Source organism: Pelophylax lessonae (assembly GCF_965119305.1).
Source record: "Pelophylax lessonae genome assembly, chromosome: 4".
NCBI lineage: Eukaryota > Metazoa > Chordata > Amphibia > Anura > Ranidae > Pelophylax > Pelophylax lessonae.
In genome coordinates, this window is record NC_138771.1 from 130,515,546 (window position 1) to 130,532,822 (window position 17,277).

The window sequence follows — 17,277 nt, forward strand, 5'->3', positions numbered from 1 at the left end:
GGTATGAAAGTTGAAGAAATGCAATGAGAGTGTATAATTATCCTTGTAGTGTTGAAGGGTTAGTCCACCCCAAATTATATGTTAGATATTGATAAATTGTCTCTCGCGCTAATTTATAAACTATGAAAAATTTATATAAACGCAGCTGCCTAAATAAATAAACTATATGCAAAAAGTAAAATCACAACCCCTAAAGTGTAAACACCAGCAGCGCAAGTGTAAGAAAAATAAATTGATGGTAAATAAATTAAATCAATCACATACGTAGGTTAATATAAACACACTTCTATCACTAGGAGTTTTAAATTAATAATTAAAAAATGAAAATAAATCAATCAACGGATATTTATGTTTAACGTGATAATTGTATAGTCCAAAATAATAATGAATTCAAACAAAATCCAAAAATGTGTAAAATATGCGAAATCCCCGTGAGTGAAGATTGATGTATCACTACAGATCACCATCTTCGCTGTGCATAATAGCCTCCACTCCCATCGGGTGGACACTCACCAAATATGGATCCCCCACTTGCATGGTTGGGCCAAACAGCTGGTATAAAAAGTGTAATATGAATCTTCTAGATGGATTAGATCATCTCCTTATCTCTTCCTCTACTTTCAGCGAAAACTGGAAAGAGAGACTCCATACAGAAAGGTCCCTTATATCACAAAAGGCCAGAGTGGATACAATCCTTAGATTAAAATAGGTACCCCATCTGTCCTTGGAAATCAACAAATGTATGTTTATCTCCCCTTTAGAAAATCATATTTATTAGATTTATTTTCATTCTTTGATTATTAATTTTAAACTCCTAGTGATAGGAGTGTGTTTCTATTAATGTATGTATGTGATTGATTGATTGATTTATTAATTTATTTAACATCAATTTATTTTTCTTACACTTGCGCTGTTGGTGTTTACACATTAGGGATTGTGATTTCACTTTTTGCATATTTTTTAGATATTGGTGGAACCTGGTGAGACAGATCATGGCATTTGTTTAGTCTTCCTAATTTATAGTGAAGTTGCCTGCTATAATGTATATCCACCTGGAAGTTTAGAGTGTTCCCACCAACCTTTGCTTGCACCAGCATCTACTGTTGAATTTTGCATAGTATAAAATCAATAAAAATGCAGGGAGAGTGGGGGCCCTTCATAATGGCCACAGCAGGTATGCAGACCTTAGAACTAAAGCTGGCCATACACAATGCTAATTTGGAGTGGTTCCTGTTGGATGGCTACATCCAAATACATGCATCCCACTATTTGGATATGAAGAATAAAATAGCCTGGCAGCGCAGATTTGTCCATCCACTCTGTGAGCATGGATGGAGGAGTTTGCAAAATATTTTTTCATTCAGCCTGAAGACTGAATCAAAAAAATCTATCCGTGTATGGCTATCTTTAAAGGCATATATCTCACCATTAATGCTTTGACAGAAATAGAAACTGGCAGTTGATTTTACAGCAGGGGCGTAACTACAGGGGTTGCAGAAGTTGCAATTGCAACCCAGCCCCATGCTCCAGGGGGCCTGTGGGGCTCCCCTGTACACCTGGGTAGGAGGGGCGGCGGGGGCAGCATGTAGAGAAATCACTGTCCTTCTTTTTCCTCCTGTAGCTGCAGGAGGAAAATGGAGGAGATTGGTTCCTCTGTATGCTGCCCCTGCCACTCTCCCTATCCAGTTCACTTGTGTTCTGCTGTCTCTGGGCCCCTGTGTGCTCCCCTGCCCCCCCTACTGTGCCCGCCCCCCCCACTGTGCTCCCTCCCCTCGACTGCCGGCTGCTGCAGTGGATGTGTCACAATAGAAAACCAGGAAGGGGTCGTTAAATATGTAATTTACCAGCTCCTTCCTTTTTTGAATGGACAGAGTCATAGTCAGTGACATTGAAAAAAATAAAATAAAATGATAACAAATAGTACAATTAAAGTACCAAAAAAAAAAAACTACTGACACCAGTGGGTGAACTTCCAGGATCGCAAAGGTCACACTTGCGACCGGGCCCTGGCATTCAAACACCGTGGGGAGGCCCTAAGATGGCGGGAAGGGGGCCCACTGCAGAACTTGTAAAAGGGCCCTGCAATGAGAGTAAAGGGCCCCAGGATCAGTGGGAAGAGCCCCAGGCTTGAAGGGAAGGGCCCCGGCCAGGGGTCCGGGGGGTCCTTCATGGTTTCTTGCATCAGGGCCCTGAAGGTTCTAGTTACGACTCTGTTTTACAGCCTCTGCTAAAAACTGAAATATAAATTTTGAATGGACTGACCCTGAGGAGGGACACAGTCACTAATTGAAATCATTTCATTTGTTGATCATTTAGCTGTAGATTTTGCTATCAGAGCTGAAATTCTAACTGACATCTGAGACTTCCAGGAATGTCAGAGGCTTAGTTGTGCAGAAACCTCTCTTGACTTCTCCCTGGCCGTGATGTCAGCTTGCTCTCAGAGCACAGAGCAGCTCCCCGGGCAGGTTCACTAAAATACTTTGACAGCTGAGACGGATTGTGGGAACCTCTGCGTTGTTTTCCTTAGAGTCGTTATACATGTTCCATCTGACCATACAATCTTTGTACAGTTAACTTAAGATTTACCAAACTATCCAATATGAGCACTTCCCTAATCAAATCAATCAATTTGTATCTAACCAGGCAGGCCCTTGCACGACATAATTGTTGGTGGATCTAAATGAGATTGTACAATCAGATTGTAAAATGTGTTGTGATCTTTAGTTCACTCCTAGGTCTAACATCAGCTCAGCATGTACAAAAGTTTTAGTCATGATGTCATCTGCTCCTCTTTTCCGCCTCGTCCAATCACAGAATGCATTTTTTCATTGATAAAATAATATAAGACATTTGCTGAATGGTGGAGGTACAGGAGCTAGTGACTCTCTGTGTTCGGTGTACAGATGGCAAATTGCTCCAGCAGCAGCACGAAAGAAACATCGCTGACTGTATTGGCGCTTTTCCACTGCATGGAACTGAACGGTTCGGCTCGCTTTTGTGCTTTTCCACTGCTAGTACCGCATGGTATGGGGTAGGAACGGTTCGGTACGGTACGGCGGCGCTTTTCCACTGCATGGAACTGAACGGTACGGCTCTCAAAAACAGTACCACCCCGATTGTGGTTCCAAGAGGTACCATACCCGGTACCATATCCCACAATCCTTTGCATGCAGTCACTACTAGCCACTGATTGGTCAGAGAATCCCACCCACCCCGTTGTTATCCCACCCACTTAACTTTAGTACTACTTTAGTGGAAAAGCAAACCATACCATACCGTACCGAACTGTTCCAACACCGTACCATGCGGTACCAGCAGTGGAATAGCAAACCGGGCCAAGCAGGGCCGAGTAGAGCCGAGCCGGTACTTGCAGTGGAAAAGTGCCATTTGTAGCATAGACTTCTATAGTGAATTTCAGCACATCCGGATGGGACACATGGATAATTACATGTGACCAAGCTGGCTCAATGTACGTTTACAGAAATAAAAAAAATAGGACATTCCTGGTTTCCAGATAGCAGGGAATATTTTTAATAAACTTAGTGTCTCTTTATTGCTCAAAATGTGTCTGAAATCTTTTTGATTTAGTGATGGTCTGGGACTAAATGGGTTACTCGGCTATTTTTAAGGAATACAGTCAAAAACGGGTTTAAGAAAGAATTTGAATATTTTGCCTAAACTGTGCAAGCTTACTTCGTCTTTACCCTCATACGCAGTTATACTTATGAGGTCTGGCTTTACCAAAAAAATATATATATATTTCTAACTAGTATTTTCTCTGTAGACATTTATACACTGATCTTTGTTTCAGGATGGTGAGAAGTTTGAAAAAATTAGCACAAGTTGGGCTGAACAATTATCCCCTCGCTTCCCAGGGTTCAATTATAATATTTTAAAAACAGGTGAATAAATAGTGTTAATTGTTCTATCTTGAGTTTTGCTTTGATAAAGGGAAACTATAGTATTTTTTTATTTTTTTTTTTGGGGGGGGGGGTACATTTGGAGTTAATATCATAACATATACTTGGATGTAATTTTTTTACATGGCTCTCATATTTTGACTTGGTGATGTTTTTATATTTTAATTTGTATATTTCATATATGGAGTTGTAAATGATCCCTCTAATGGCCACCTCTGTATTATCAGGGCATGTAATTGACATCTCTGCTTGACAGCAGTAGATCTGCACTGAGAGAGAGGAGGAGAGCATGGACTAATAAGAAGGAAACACAGCCTGTGTATGTAATACCTACTATGGTATCCATATGTACATACATTTATAAGAACAAACTAAATAAAAAAAAAAAATAGGATTTTAGGATTTTTAAAAAAATAATTCTCATTAATTAGATTTATATGAATTTGGGATACATACAGACACACATTATCATATATAGAAGCTGTAACAAAACTATAGTTTCCTTTTATGCTTTTCCTTTTTAGCAACTTATATAAGTTATTTTAGCCTATAATTAGAGCTCTAGCGTTGTTATATTTAACTTGTCTTGCTAAACCTTGCAATTTCCCCTTTGTTCCTTTAGCCCTAAGAACAGACGACACAAGATATCTGTTGTATTGTATTCTAAAAATTTGCAGCCTGGGGTGCAGTCAAAGTGGCAGTTTTTTTTTTTTTAAAGGGAGCCTAAAAACATTTGAAAAAAACATGACAATTATCAGCATTCTGACAGTATTATTGTCTGTACCAACCCCTGTCACTTTTAGTGGACAGCTTGGTTTGGAGGTAAATGTGGAGAAAAATATAATTAAAGGCATGTAAAATAATAATTAAAAAAAAAAAAAACATAAACAGATATTATATATTACTGAAGATGGTTATCAGGATACAATATTGGTGGTCTTTAGGTTGTCTTGATGCAGCCAATTGTATAGTTTACAGTAAAATGCAGTATAATTGCTATAAGTAGCCTTTTTTAACCTTTACCAAGAACTTTGTGGGAGTTTGCCACGTTAGTACAATACATTAGTGCAAAAACAGCAGTTAAGAATTGTTGTTTTTGCAAAATTGGCACATTTTTTGTGTAAGTAAGTTAGGTATTTAGTAAATTCAGCAACTTGCACTTGGTTCATTTCCTATTTCTTTTACTAAGCATTCCCATGCTGTACAAAATCAATATCTATTCACTAGAGGTTTAAAGAAGAACTCCAGTCAAAGCAACAATGTTTCTAACAGTCTCTTATAGCAGAACTGATTAAGGTTTTAAAATGAATCTAATAACTCTTCTGTATTTCTTTGAGGCCTGCTGCGTATTTCTTAAACCAAAGAATAGCAATGTGACCAGATGAAAACGATTGGAAGTCAGTGGAAATTATAATGTATTTGTACCCAGGGCCGCTGATAGGGGGGGGGACCACCAGCCCTCTTGTAGGGGGCCCGAGCACACAGGGGGGCCCACACAGAGAGGGGGATTAGTGATGGACAACAAATACAGAAATCTTCCTCCAGCACCTGAATGTGATCTGTCCCTCTCCCTGCTATCAGCTTTTATCTGTTGAGAAAAAGACAGTTGTCCCTCACTAATCCCCCTCACTTGTGCCCCCCCCCTCCCAGCACTTATCTCTGCTCAGGAGTTTATTTGTAAATTGTAACTTTGTTTCTCTCTCTCTGATCACTGAGCTCCAACTGCCCAGCCTGTATATTTTTCTCATCTCATCTTTTTTATTTAACATAGTTTTTTTTTTTAGATTTAGCAGGAATTATGTGAGTTATGTTATATTTGTGTCTGCTAATAGTGATTTTGTTGTAATTTTAGCTAAATATATCTTTAATATTTTCTTGGGGGGGGGGGGGGGGGGGCCCTGCCAGGTAGTCTGTACGGGGCCCAGCAATTTCTAACAGCAGCCCTGTTTGTACCTATGGCCAACATTGTCAGCCATGATATGTTGAGGTTGAGGAATGGACATGCATAGCCCCTATTTTGTTTTTCATTGACCCACATGTAAATGTCAAAAAGGAGGATGAGGTTGCCGTAATCACTAACAAGCTTATTCAATTAAAAGTTCTTTTTCTGCAAACAAAAGTGTAGCCAGAGACTGTATATCACATTCCCATTAACCACTTAAGCCCGGAAGATTTTTTTTGCGATTTTTTTTACTGCGTGACTTTAACGGACAATTGCGCGGTCGTGCAACGCTATACCTAAATGAATTTGACGTCCTTTTTTTCCCACAAACAGAGCTTTCTTTTGGTGGTATTTGATCACCGGTGCGATTTTTTGATCATGCGCTATAAACAAAAAAAGAGCGTCAATTTTGCAAAAATAACAATATTTTTCACATTTTTTTTATATGAAATTCCCCAAAAAAATGTAAAAATCAAAATTTTTTAACATTTTCGGCCAATTTGTTTTATGCTACATATGCTTGGTAAAAAAAAATTGCAAAAAGCGTATTTTGATTGGTTTGCACAAAAGTTATCGCGTTTACTAACAAAGGGAAAGATTTTTGTCATTTTTGGTGTTTTTTTTTTTTAACGAGTAATGGCGGCGATCTGCAATTTTTTTTGCGGGACTGCGACATTGCGGCGGACAGATCGGACCCTTGACTGACATTTTTGACACTTTTGGGGTTAGCAGTGACATTACTGCAGTAATCAGTGCTATACATTTGCACTGTTACTGTAAAAATGACACTGGCAGGGAAGGGGTTAACTGTATTGGAGAGGGAGGGGTTAAGTGTGTTCTAGGGGCGTGTTTCTAACTGTGATTGGACATGGCTACTAGTGTAAAAACAGAGATCAACGGTCCTACATAGTAGAACCGTCTGATCTCCATTTTTACACAGGGGAGAATGACAGGCGGCTTGTTTACATTAGCCGCCTGCCTTTCTCCCTTCCCGGAGAACGATCGCGGGTCCGCCGGTCACACGCATTGACTTGTTAGGGAACGAGCCGGGGCGGGCTCGCGCCTCAGCGGTCGCGCGCTCGCCCGCTATTGGCTCACAAGCGAGTGACAGGCTAGTGACGTACCGGTACGTCACTTTGCCTGGCCAGGGCTGACCGCCGCAGTATATGTACTTGCGGCGGTCGGCAAGTGGTTAAAACCCAGGTATGTATTTAGCAATAACACCCTTAAATGAATTATATATGATACCTCAGTCTGTCTTTATTTTAGCCTCTTGTAGTTTTCGGCACAGTAGAAATCAGACTGGGAGAGGCTGATAGTTGAACAGAGAATGGGGTTGACTTCATCACTATTATTATACAGGATTTATATAGCGCCAACAGTTTGCGCAGCGCTTTACAATGTGAGAGAAGACAATACAGTTACAATACAATTCAATACAGGAGGAATTAGAGGGCCCTGCTCGTTAGAGCTTACAATCTAGAAGGGAGGATCAAGTGAAACAAAAGGCAATAACTGTGGGGGATGAGCTCATGGATAAAATGGAAGTACAGTTGTCAGGTGTGGGTAGGATAGGCTTCTATGAAGAGGAGGGTTTTCAGGGATTGTCTAAAAGCTAATAGAGTAGGAGATATTCGGACAGATTGGGGTAAGGAGTTCCATAGGATTGGAGAGGCTCTGGTAAAGTCCTGGAGGCGAGCATGGGAGGAGGTGATGTGGGAACTAGAGAGCAGGAGGTTTTGAGAGGAACAAAGAGAGCGATTAGGTTGGTATTTTGAGACGAGGCTGGTGATGTAGTTGAGGGCTAAGCTGTGGATTGCTTTGTAAGATGTTGTTAGTATTTTGAATTTCATTTGGGTGAGCGGAAGCCAGTGGAAGGCTTGACAGAGAGGAGCAGCGGACACTGAGCATTGGTAAGGTGGATGAGTCTGGCAGCAGCATTCAGTTGCTCCTTTTTAAATATTCAAATAAGGCGGTCACTAACCAATCTGTTTTGCTTTACCTGAAATATAGAAAAATATGGTCTTATACACAATTGCTAATAAGCGTGTCTGAATTAGAAATGAGGAAAGTAACAGTTTTTTTGGGTGGGAGACACCTACATATTTCACCTGTGCATTTAGCAGCCTGCCTTTATTAACAGCTTAAAGTATAAAAGAACCCTGTTAGATTATAAAAAAAACAGTCAGTGTGGATTGTGGGCATGTTCCAAGCAATTCCTGTAAAATTCCCAGATAAATACTTTTTTTGAAGTATTCAGCCTTCATTTGCCCACCTTTGGTGTTTCCTTCCTGTCTGCAGATTCAAGACTGTGGACAGGGTAGAAGCCACAGGGAGTGACGTCATTTTTGGGTTAGGACTTAATGACTCAGGCTCCATTGCCACAGTCCTCCTCATCTTATGACCTCTAGTGCAGTAAACCATGGAACTCTTTGGAACTCATTTTACTGATGTCACACTATTACAAGGTGAATTATGGTTACTGCTAAAGAATTAGCACCTAGTAAGAAGAACTCTTATTTGAGTAGGGTTGTAAGATTTATTTTTTTAACACAGCATTTATTTTTCAACTTCAAGGTTAGGTATGCATTCATGTGTAAAATTAGGTACACTTCATGAGAATTATTGACTTTTTCAACATATTTGGACACTTGGATGGATACCGAGGAGCACCTAGTAGAAAAGTTCATATCACTTGAAGGTCTTTTTGAATTGTTTATGGGTTAAGAGCATCAAATACAGCCAATGCGTTTTTGGGGGAAGGACCCTCCCTTCTTTAGGACCTGAACAGTGGATGTTATTGGAGTCACAATGGAATGCATTAGGGAAAACGTCACTATATTGTCAAAAGTATTGGGACACCTGCCTTTACACGCACATGAATTTTAATGACATCCCAGTCTTAGTCCATAGGGTTCAATATTGAGTTGGCCCTCCCTTTGCAGCTATAACAGTGTCATTTTACAGTAACAGTGCATATGTATAGCACTGATTACTGTAGAAATGTCACTGGTAACCCCAAAAGTGTCAAAAATGTCAGTCAAGGGTCCGATCTGTCCGCTGCAATGTCGCAGTACCGCAAAAAAATCGCAGATTGCCGCCATTACGCGTTAAAAAAAAAACAACAAAAATGACAAAAATCTTTCCCTTTGTTAGTAAATGCGATAACTTTTGCGCAAACCAATCAAAATACGCTTTTTGCGATTTTTTTTTACCAAACATAGGTAGCATAAAACAAATTGGCCGAAAATGTTAAAAAATTTAGATTTTTACATTTTTTTTGGGGAATTTCATATAAAAAAATTTGAAAAATATTGTTATTTTTGCAAAATTGACGCTCTTTTTTTGTTTATAGCGCATGATCAAAAAATCGCACAGGTGATCAAATACCACCAAAAGAAAGCTCTGTTTGTGGGAAAAAAAGGACGTCAAATTCATTTAGGTATAGCATTGCACGACCACACAATTGTCCGTTAAAGTCACGCAGTAAAAAAATCGCAAAAAAAACCCTGGTCAGGAAGGGGGTAAAATCTTCCGGGCTTAAGTGGTTAATGGGAATGTGATATACAGTCTCTGGCTACACTTTTGTTTGCAGAAAAAGAACTCCTAATTGAATAAGCTTGTTAGTGATTACGGCAACCTCATCCTCCTTTTTGACATTTACATGTGGGTTAATGAAAAACAAAATAGGGGCTATGCATGTCCATTCCTCAACCTCAACATATCATGGCTGACAATGTTGGCCATAGGTACAAACAGGGCTGCTGTTATAAATCGCTGGGCCCCGTACAGACTACCTGGCAGGGCCCCCCCCCCCCCCCCCAAGAAAATATTAAAGATATATTTAGCTAAAATTACAACAAAATCACTATTAGCAGACACAAATATAACATAACTCACATAATTCCTGCTAAATCTAAAAAAAAAAAACTATGTTAAATAAAAAAGAAGATGAGAAAAATATACAGGCTGGGCAGTTGGAGCTCAGTGATCAGAGAGAGAGAAACAAAGTTACAATTTACAAATAAACTCCTGAGCAGAGATAAGTGCTGGGAGGGGGGCCCACAGGTGAGGGGGATTAGTGAGGGACAACTGTCTCTTTCTCAACAGATAAAAGCTGATAGTAGGGAGAGGGACAGATCAGATTCAGGTGCTGGAGGAAGATTTCTGTATTTGTTGTCTATCACTAATCCCCCTCTCTGTGTGGGCCCCCCTGTGTGCTCGGGCCCCCTACAAGAGGGCTGGTGGTCCCCCCCCTATCAGCAGCCCTGGGTACAAATACATTATAATTTCCACTGACTTCCAATCGTTTTCATCTGGTCACATTGCTATTCTTTGGTTTAAGAAATACGCAGCAGGCCTCAAAGAAATACAGAAGAGTTATTAGATTCATTTTAAAACCTTAATCAGTTCTGCTATAAGAGACTGTTAGAAACATTGTTGCTTTGACTGGAGTTCTTCTTTAAACCTCTAGTGAATAGATATTGATTTTGTACAGCATGGGAATGCTTAGCAAAAGAAATAGGAAATGAACCAAGTGCAAGTTGCTGAATTTACTAAATACCTAACCAATACCTTATCAAATACCACCAAAAGAAAGCTCTGTTTGTGGGAAAAAAAGGACGTTAAATTCGTTAAGGGAAAAGCGTCGCACGACCGCGCAATTGTCCGTTAAGTCACACAGTGCCGAATTGCAAAATACCCCCTGGTCAGGAAGGGGGTAAAATCTTCCGGGGCTTAAGTGGTTAAAGGGATTTAGCTTGGCCCCTTAGTTCCAGTGTAGAAAACTCTTAAGGTGTCAGCATACTATAGCATTTTGGACAATTATATGCTTCCAACTTTGTGGGAACAGTTTGGGGATGGCCCCTTCCTGTTCCAACATGACTGCATGCCAGTGCACAAAGCAAGTTACATAAAGACATTGATTAGCGAGTTTGGGGTGGAGAAACTTGACTGGCCTGAACAGAGTCCTGATCTCAACCCGATAGAACTCCTTTGGGATGAATTTGAGCGGAGACTGCGAGCCAGGCCTTCTCGTACAACATCAGTGGCTGTACTCACAAAGGCGCTCCTGGAAGAATGGTCAAACATTCCCGTAGATGCACTCCTTAACCTTGTGGGCAGCTCACCTCTAGCCCTCACTTGCCATCTTAGATGTGGTGTCATAGTTGAGCTGTATAGTTTTCCATTTCCCCCCACCACGGCAGCTTCAAAAAGTTTATATAGGGAGGTAGGCTAGAGATGCTGGACAGCCAGTAATTTTACACTTCTAGAAGAGGAGAGGGCTATGCTGTACAAGGAGGGAGGGGTCTGTGCTAGGGAACTGACTCTCCCGGAGTAGTCACATTATTTAGCAAAAGCACATTGCAAGTGAATAAGTAACTTCTGGAAAGGAAAATATTACAAGTAAGAATTTTAAATGCTTAATTTTGTGTCATTTTACCTTCATTTATGGTGACAAGGTCTCTAAGCAAAGTAGATTTCCTGATATTTGTGACACTTCCTCTTTTCTCTAAAATCACTGCCCCTGTCACTACTCCTGTCAGCTCTGTAACACAAAGATGCCCCTATCCCTACAGTAAACACCCCCCATCCCTACAGTGAAACATTGCGCCCAGGCACTCGGCCCTCCTGCCCACCCCTTGTCCTGGCCCTGCTAGCAATGGTCGTTATGCATGTTCCACCAGCATTTGGCTTATGGATATTCTAATTACTTAATCTGAAGCACCTGTATCTAAATTCATGATTTTGAAGTAGTGACACATATTGGAGTGTACCTAATTTTCCACGTAAATGTACATAGTAGACTTGTGCGCGGTGGAAAGTTTTTTTTTGTTTTCATTCGTAAAATACATAATTTAGTTCTATTATATTAGTTTTGTTACGTTAACCACTTCTGGACCGGAAGGATTTTCCCCCTTAATGACCAGGCCATTTTTTGCGATTCGGCACTGCATTGCTTTAACGGAAAATTGCGCGGTCGTGCGACACTGTACCCAAATACAATTGATGTCCTTTTTTTCCCCACAAATAAAGCTTTCTTTTGGTGATATTTGATCACCTCTGCGGTTTTTATATTTTGCGCTATAAACAAAAAAAGAGCGAAAATTTTGAAAAAAACGCCATATTTTTTACTTTCTGCTATAAAACATTCCTAATAAAAAAAAATTTAAAATTTAAATTTTTTTGTCAGTTTTGGCCAATTTGTATTCTGCTACATATTTTTGGTAAAAAAAAATCCCAAAAGGCGTATTTTAATTGGTTTGAGCAAAAGTTATAACGTTTACAAACTACGGGATAGATTTTTGGACTTTTTATTTATTTATTTATTATTAGTAATGGCGGCAACCTGCGATTTTTGCGGCAGACAGATCGGACCCCTAACTGACATTTTTGACACTTTTTGGGGACCAGTGATATTAATACAGTAATCAGTGCTAAATAATATGCACTGTTACTGTATAAATGACACTGGCGGGGAAGGGGTTAATACTGGGGGTGATCAAAGGGGTTAACTGTATGCCTAATATGCTTACTGACAGAGTGTGTGTGTGTGTGGGGGGTGGGGGGTTTTGTGACAGGCACAGACAGATCGCAGTTTTGCTGATCTGTTCCTGCCTGTCTGAGAGAAGATCCGCCTGCTTTGTTTACATAAGCAGGTGGGTCTTCTCTCGGTTTCCTGGATGATCGCGGGAGAGCAGCGGCAATCGCCGCCGCTGCTCCCGCGGCCCACCTCCCACTCAGGGCCGGTGCTTCCACTAGGCAAACTAGGCAGCCGCCTAGGGCGCATTGCAACCTAGGGGCGCAGCCATGAGTCGGCACTCTCTGTCCATCATGAATGATCCTTTTGAGCTGAGGGGAAGGGGCGGCAGTGGGGGAGGAAGAATGAACAGAGGAAGATGCCAGGTGTCTGGGGCAGTGGCTGAACTACCAGGCCCTGGCTTTCCACCACTGTTGGGGGAGGAGGCCCAAGATGCAGGAAGGGAGCCCACAGGAGTGCTGATCCTGTGCGGGCCACTCTCTTCATACCGCCCAGTGAGTGTCCCCAGAACAGGGGATCAGGGTCCCTGGGTGTGACATGGAGGTTCCCTGGTGTGAAAGGCAATCAGGGTCACCAGGTGTGCCATGGTGGATAGGGGTCACCGGGTGTAACAGGGTTTTGGGGTCACCAGGTGTTCCATGAGGAATTGGGATCCCTGGGTGTGCCATGGGGGATTGAGATCCCCAGGTGTGACATGGAGGAACATCAGGGTCCCCAGGTGGGACATGGAAAACATCAGGGTCTCTGGGTATGAGATGGAGGAACATCAGGTGCCCCTGATGTGGCATGGAGGATCATCAGTGTCCCTTGGTGTGGCATAGAGGGACATTAGGGTCCCCAGGTGTGACATGGAGGAATATGGGGGTCACTGGGTATGACAGCATAACATAGAGGAGCCATCAGATCAGGGTCACTGGGTATGACATAAAGGAGTTTTTAACCCCTTCCCTTTTTATTCAATTTTTTTGGAGGCGGGGGCGCAAGTAGCTGGTCTTGCCTAGGGCGTACAACAGTCTAGCACCGGCCCTGGAGTCCCACTGTGTCTAAACACAGCAGGAGCGTGGCTCCGGCGGAGTGCGCGTGCCGCCGAAACCACATGCACTCCAGTCATGACAATGCTGATAGCTTGGGAAAGAAATTGGTTGCACACCTCTGCCAGTCCAATAGATTTATTGAAACATGTAAAACATGTAAAAAAAATGGCGCCAGGACAAGGACACAGACCATGGAAAGGTTGACGCTTTTCACTCTCCCAATGTGCTTCTTCAAAACCAGTCCCACCTGTCTTTTGGATTACACCTCTCACCTGGAGCAGCGGATTGGCCTCTCTGTTTTCCTTGGCAATGCTGATAGGCACACTTCTGCAGCATTTTTTCATTCTTTTGTGGTGCACAAAGGCACAGCCTAAAAGAGAATGCCAAAGGTGCTCCGAACTCAGAAGCAGTGCACCATCATTGCTATACCATCACAGGACATTGCATTAGGTGGACTTTCCTGGCAGGCTCAACTGCAGGGGTCTTCAAACTATGGCCCGCCAGTTGTTCAGGAACTACAATTCCCATCATGCCTAGCCGTGTCTGTGAATGTCAGAGTTTTGCAATGCCTCATGGGATGTGTAGTTCCGCAACAGCTGGAGGAGCGTAGTTTGAGGATCCCTGCTCAACTGGTATTGTGGGATTTCCAGGGGAACTTAGAGAACTTATGTCCAGGGGGAACTTAGAGAACTTATGTCCAGGGGAACTTAGAGAACTTATGTCCAGGGGAACTTAGAGAAACGTGTAAGTGAAGATGTACTTATAGCTGCAGCACTTTTTTTTTTTTTTATGTCAAGCCAAAGTTTTACATTAACTTCTGATTCAGTTGTCATTATTGTAGGTATTATGGCCCTTCTGCGTCACAGTTCTTTCTTTTCTCCCTGCTGTGCTTTATTGTGGCCCATTTATGCCTTTTGTTTCCCATTTTATTGTATTCTTATCTCTCATAGGAAATGAAGCATACTCTACAATTCCCAGACAATCCAACAATGCGGCAAGCACAAAGAAAGCCACATTCCGGAAGATTATTGGCAGAGACCCTATGCGCTACACTGGCTGGCATCTCTTAAAGAGTAAGTGTGTGTTGGAATACCATGGTGAAGAGGAGATGACTGACAACTATGTTTCCAAGGGGGAAATTCATTTAACATTTGACATCCATTAAGGGAAAAATGGATGAATGACTTCACACTCTGGAAGGATGCCAAGGTCTTTACTGTAGTGATTAACAAATAAAAGCATATACAGCACAGCGAGCACCGGGAGGTAAAAATGTAAACGCTTTTCACGCAGATAACAACTCTTAATCATAACACCAATTATTATTACCATTATTCATTAAATGGACAAAAATATACAAACACATATAATGCAAGGTAATATACCTAAATCAGGGGTGTCAACCTAATTTCATTGAAGGCCGCATCAGCATTATGATTGATTCAGTTGTATCTGTAAGACTAGATGTCCAGAGCAACCCCCCCCCCCCCCCTTACATCTGATGTCAAGAGCCCTCCCACTATTAGGAGTCAAACGTCCCCCAATCTCCCTTATATCACAGTGCACCCTCTTATCTTGTGCTGCTGTCAGGAGGAGGCTAGGCAGGGAGCTGCAAAGCAGAAAGTCTGGAGGAGGACCAGAGGAGGACTGGAGTCTGCTGAATGCTGAGACTGGGATTGATTGAGACGAGGGGTCGCTGCACAAAGGGGCAGAAGATCTGTAGAAGTTCTGTCCTCCTCTCTGCCAATGCTGGAAAGGGGGTGGGGGGCAGAGAAAAGCCTCTCTGCACCTGCACGGACCTGGAGAAGGATTTCTGTCCTCCTTTCTGCTGCTGACTGCTGAGTTAAGGTGGAGGCAGAAACAAGGGGATTGCTGCAGCTGCAAGAGAGGTGCAAGGGCCCCATATAATAGTCTGGAGGGCTGGATTTGGCCAGCAAGCCTTGTGTTCTAAAGGGTCACAGAGGAAGGAGTTCCAGCTGATTGACAGCCTCAGCTCTGTTTCTGTGTGCTGTGTGGAGGGGGTGTGTTTCTTCCCTCCAATCAGCTCTCAGAGCTTTTCTCTCTAATGTAACTTCAGATCTCCGCCCCTTGCTTTTCAGAGCTGAGAGATCCTGTGTAAATCCTTTACTTTGAATGGATGTAGGAGACAGAATGCTGTAGATAAACAGGTACAACTTATGTAGGAGAATGTGTTTATTTTCTGAGTTTTACCTGAGGCCAGTCACTTCTCTGGGTATATGTGAGGGTTTACAACCACTTTAAAGAAGGTTGAAGCCACTGGATCAGCATTCAAACTTAGACAACTAGCAGAAAAATTGTTAATGAGAACCTACAAGTACTGTATATAACACATGATTACAGATATGAATAGATGGGGTGCAATATTTTGGAAAGAGACAAATATTTATATTATTCTGCTTAAAATCCAGCTCCACAAAGTCTGCTATCTTGTTGGCTTACAACACAGTATACAGTGTTGGCCCTGTGGCAAATTCCTAAAATTCTGCTGTATATGTGATCCTGTTATTTTTGCCAGGCTAACACTTGTATAAAGAAACAATTAGCAGTGTGAATACCTTTAAAGGTAATGACATTGGAAGATTGTGTTTGTGTATAAAATATTACATCTGATACCTACATCCCAATTTCAAATGAGATATTTGGACAAACCCAAAACCCTAATGAGGGATTGGTGATTATGGGCTGTATGGGGACTTTCTTGGTATCATACTCAGGATGTACACCAACACATAAAATGTATAAAAAACTCCACACTTTATTAAATAATTACAAATTAGAACAAAACAAAAAACACTATACAATAAAAACATATATATTGAACCAATTTATGGTAATAGACAATATGTTGACAGATTATGGACCTCTTGGATTTTTAACGGATTAGGTGGGGCCACTTGTGCTACCACCCAAATCCTTGGTTAAAAAAAAAATCGCAATAAGCGTATTTTGATAGGTTTGCGCAAAAGTTATCGCGTCTAATAACTACGGGAAAGATTTATGTCATTTTTATTGTTTTTTTTTTTACTAGTAATTGTGGCAATCTGCGATTTTTAGCGGGACTGCAACATTGCGGCGGACAGATCAGACACTTTTGTAGTAATGTCACTTTTGGGGGGGACCAGTGACATTACTACAGTAATCAGTGCTAAAAATATGCACTGTTACTGTAATAATGACACTGACAGGGAAGGGGTTAACACAGTGGGTGATCAAGGGGGTAAATGTAAGCCTAGGGGAGTGTTACTAACTGTATGGGGGCGGGGCTTTTGAAATGATCACAGAGACCTGTGATCCTATATAGCAGGATCAAAGGCACTCTGTGATCATTCCAGGGAGAAGAACGGTCAGGTTTACAACAGCTAACCGTCCTTCTCTCTCAGCCGGGAACGATCGAGGGTGTCAGGCAGCAATCCGAGCCCCCCTAGCACCAGGCATGCGACCGATGTAGGGCTACGTTAGTTCGCGCAGAACGGGCTGCCTGCCGCAGTATATCTGCGGCGGGAGGTCGGGAAGAAGTTAAAAACACAAATCGCAGAAAAATTCGCGGTAAGGCTTGATTCACACCTATGCATGTTGCTTTTGAGCATTTCTATAGTGCTTTTAGCTATGCTTTCCTTGTTTTTTACTGCAATTTTGCTACAATTTTACCACAATTTTGCGATTTATGGGGTTTTTTTGGGGAAAATTTGTTGTTGGGTAGATTTAAAAACGCAAATCGCTGCAAAATCGCGGTAAAAACTTTGTAAAAACGTAATACTTTCATCTTGGCTGCGGGTCCATTGAAGACTATTACATGCGAAATGCTGCATTTTGCAGGAA

The 17,277-nt window shown here is 41.7% G+C and overlaps 1 protein-coding gene across 1 annotated transcript in view; it reads left to right on the forward strand.

Annotated features, from left to right (window-relative positions):
- The window catches only part of SEMA7A (semaphorin 7A (JohnMiltonHagen blood group)), a gene marked incomplete at its 3' end in the record, with an annotated part of 94,593 nt that overhangs the window by 43,556 nt on the left and 33,760 nt on the right, over nucleotides 1–17,277 (forward strand). The window contains exons 5-6 of the mRNA XM_082253506.1: nucleotides 3,812–3,902; nucleotides 14,388–14,510. Coding sequence (XP_082109632.1) covers nucleotides 3,812–3,902; nucleotides 14,388–14,510 — 214 coding nt within the window. The remainder of the gene's footprint in view (nucleotides 1–3,811; nucleotides 3,903–14,387; nucleotides 14,511–17,277) is intronic.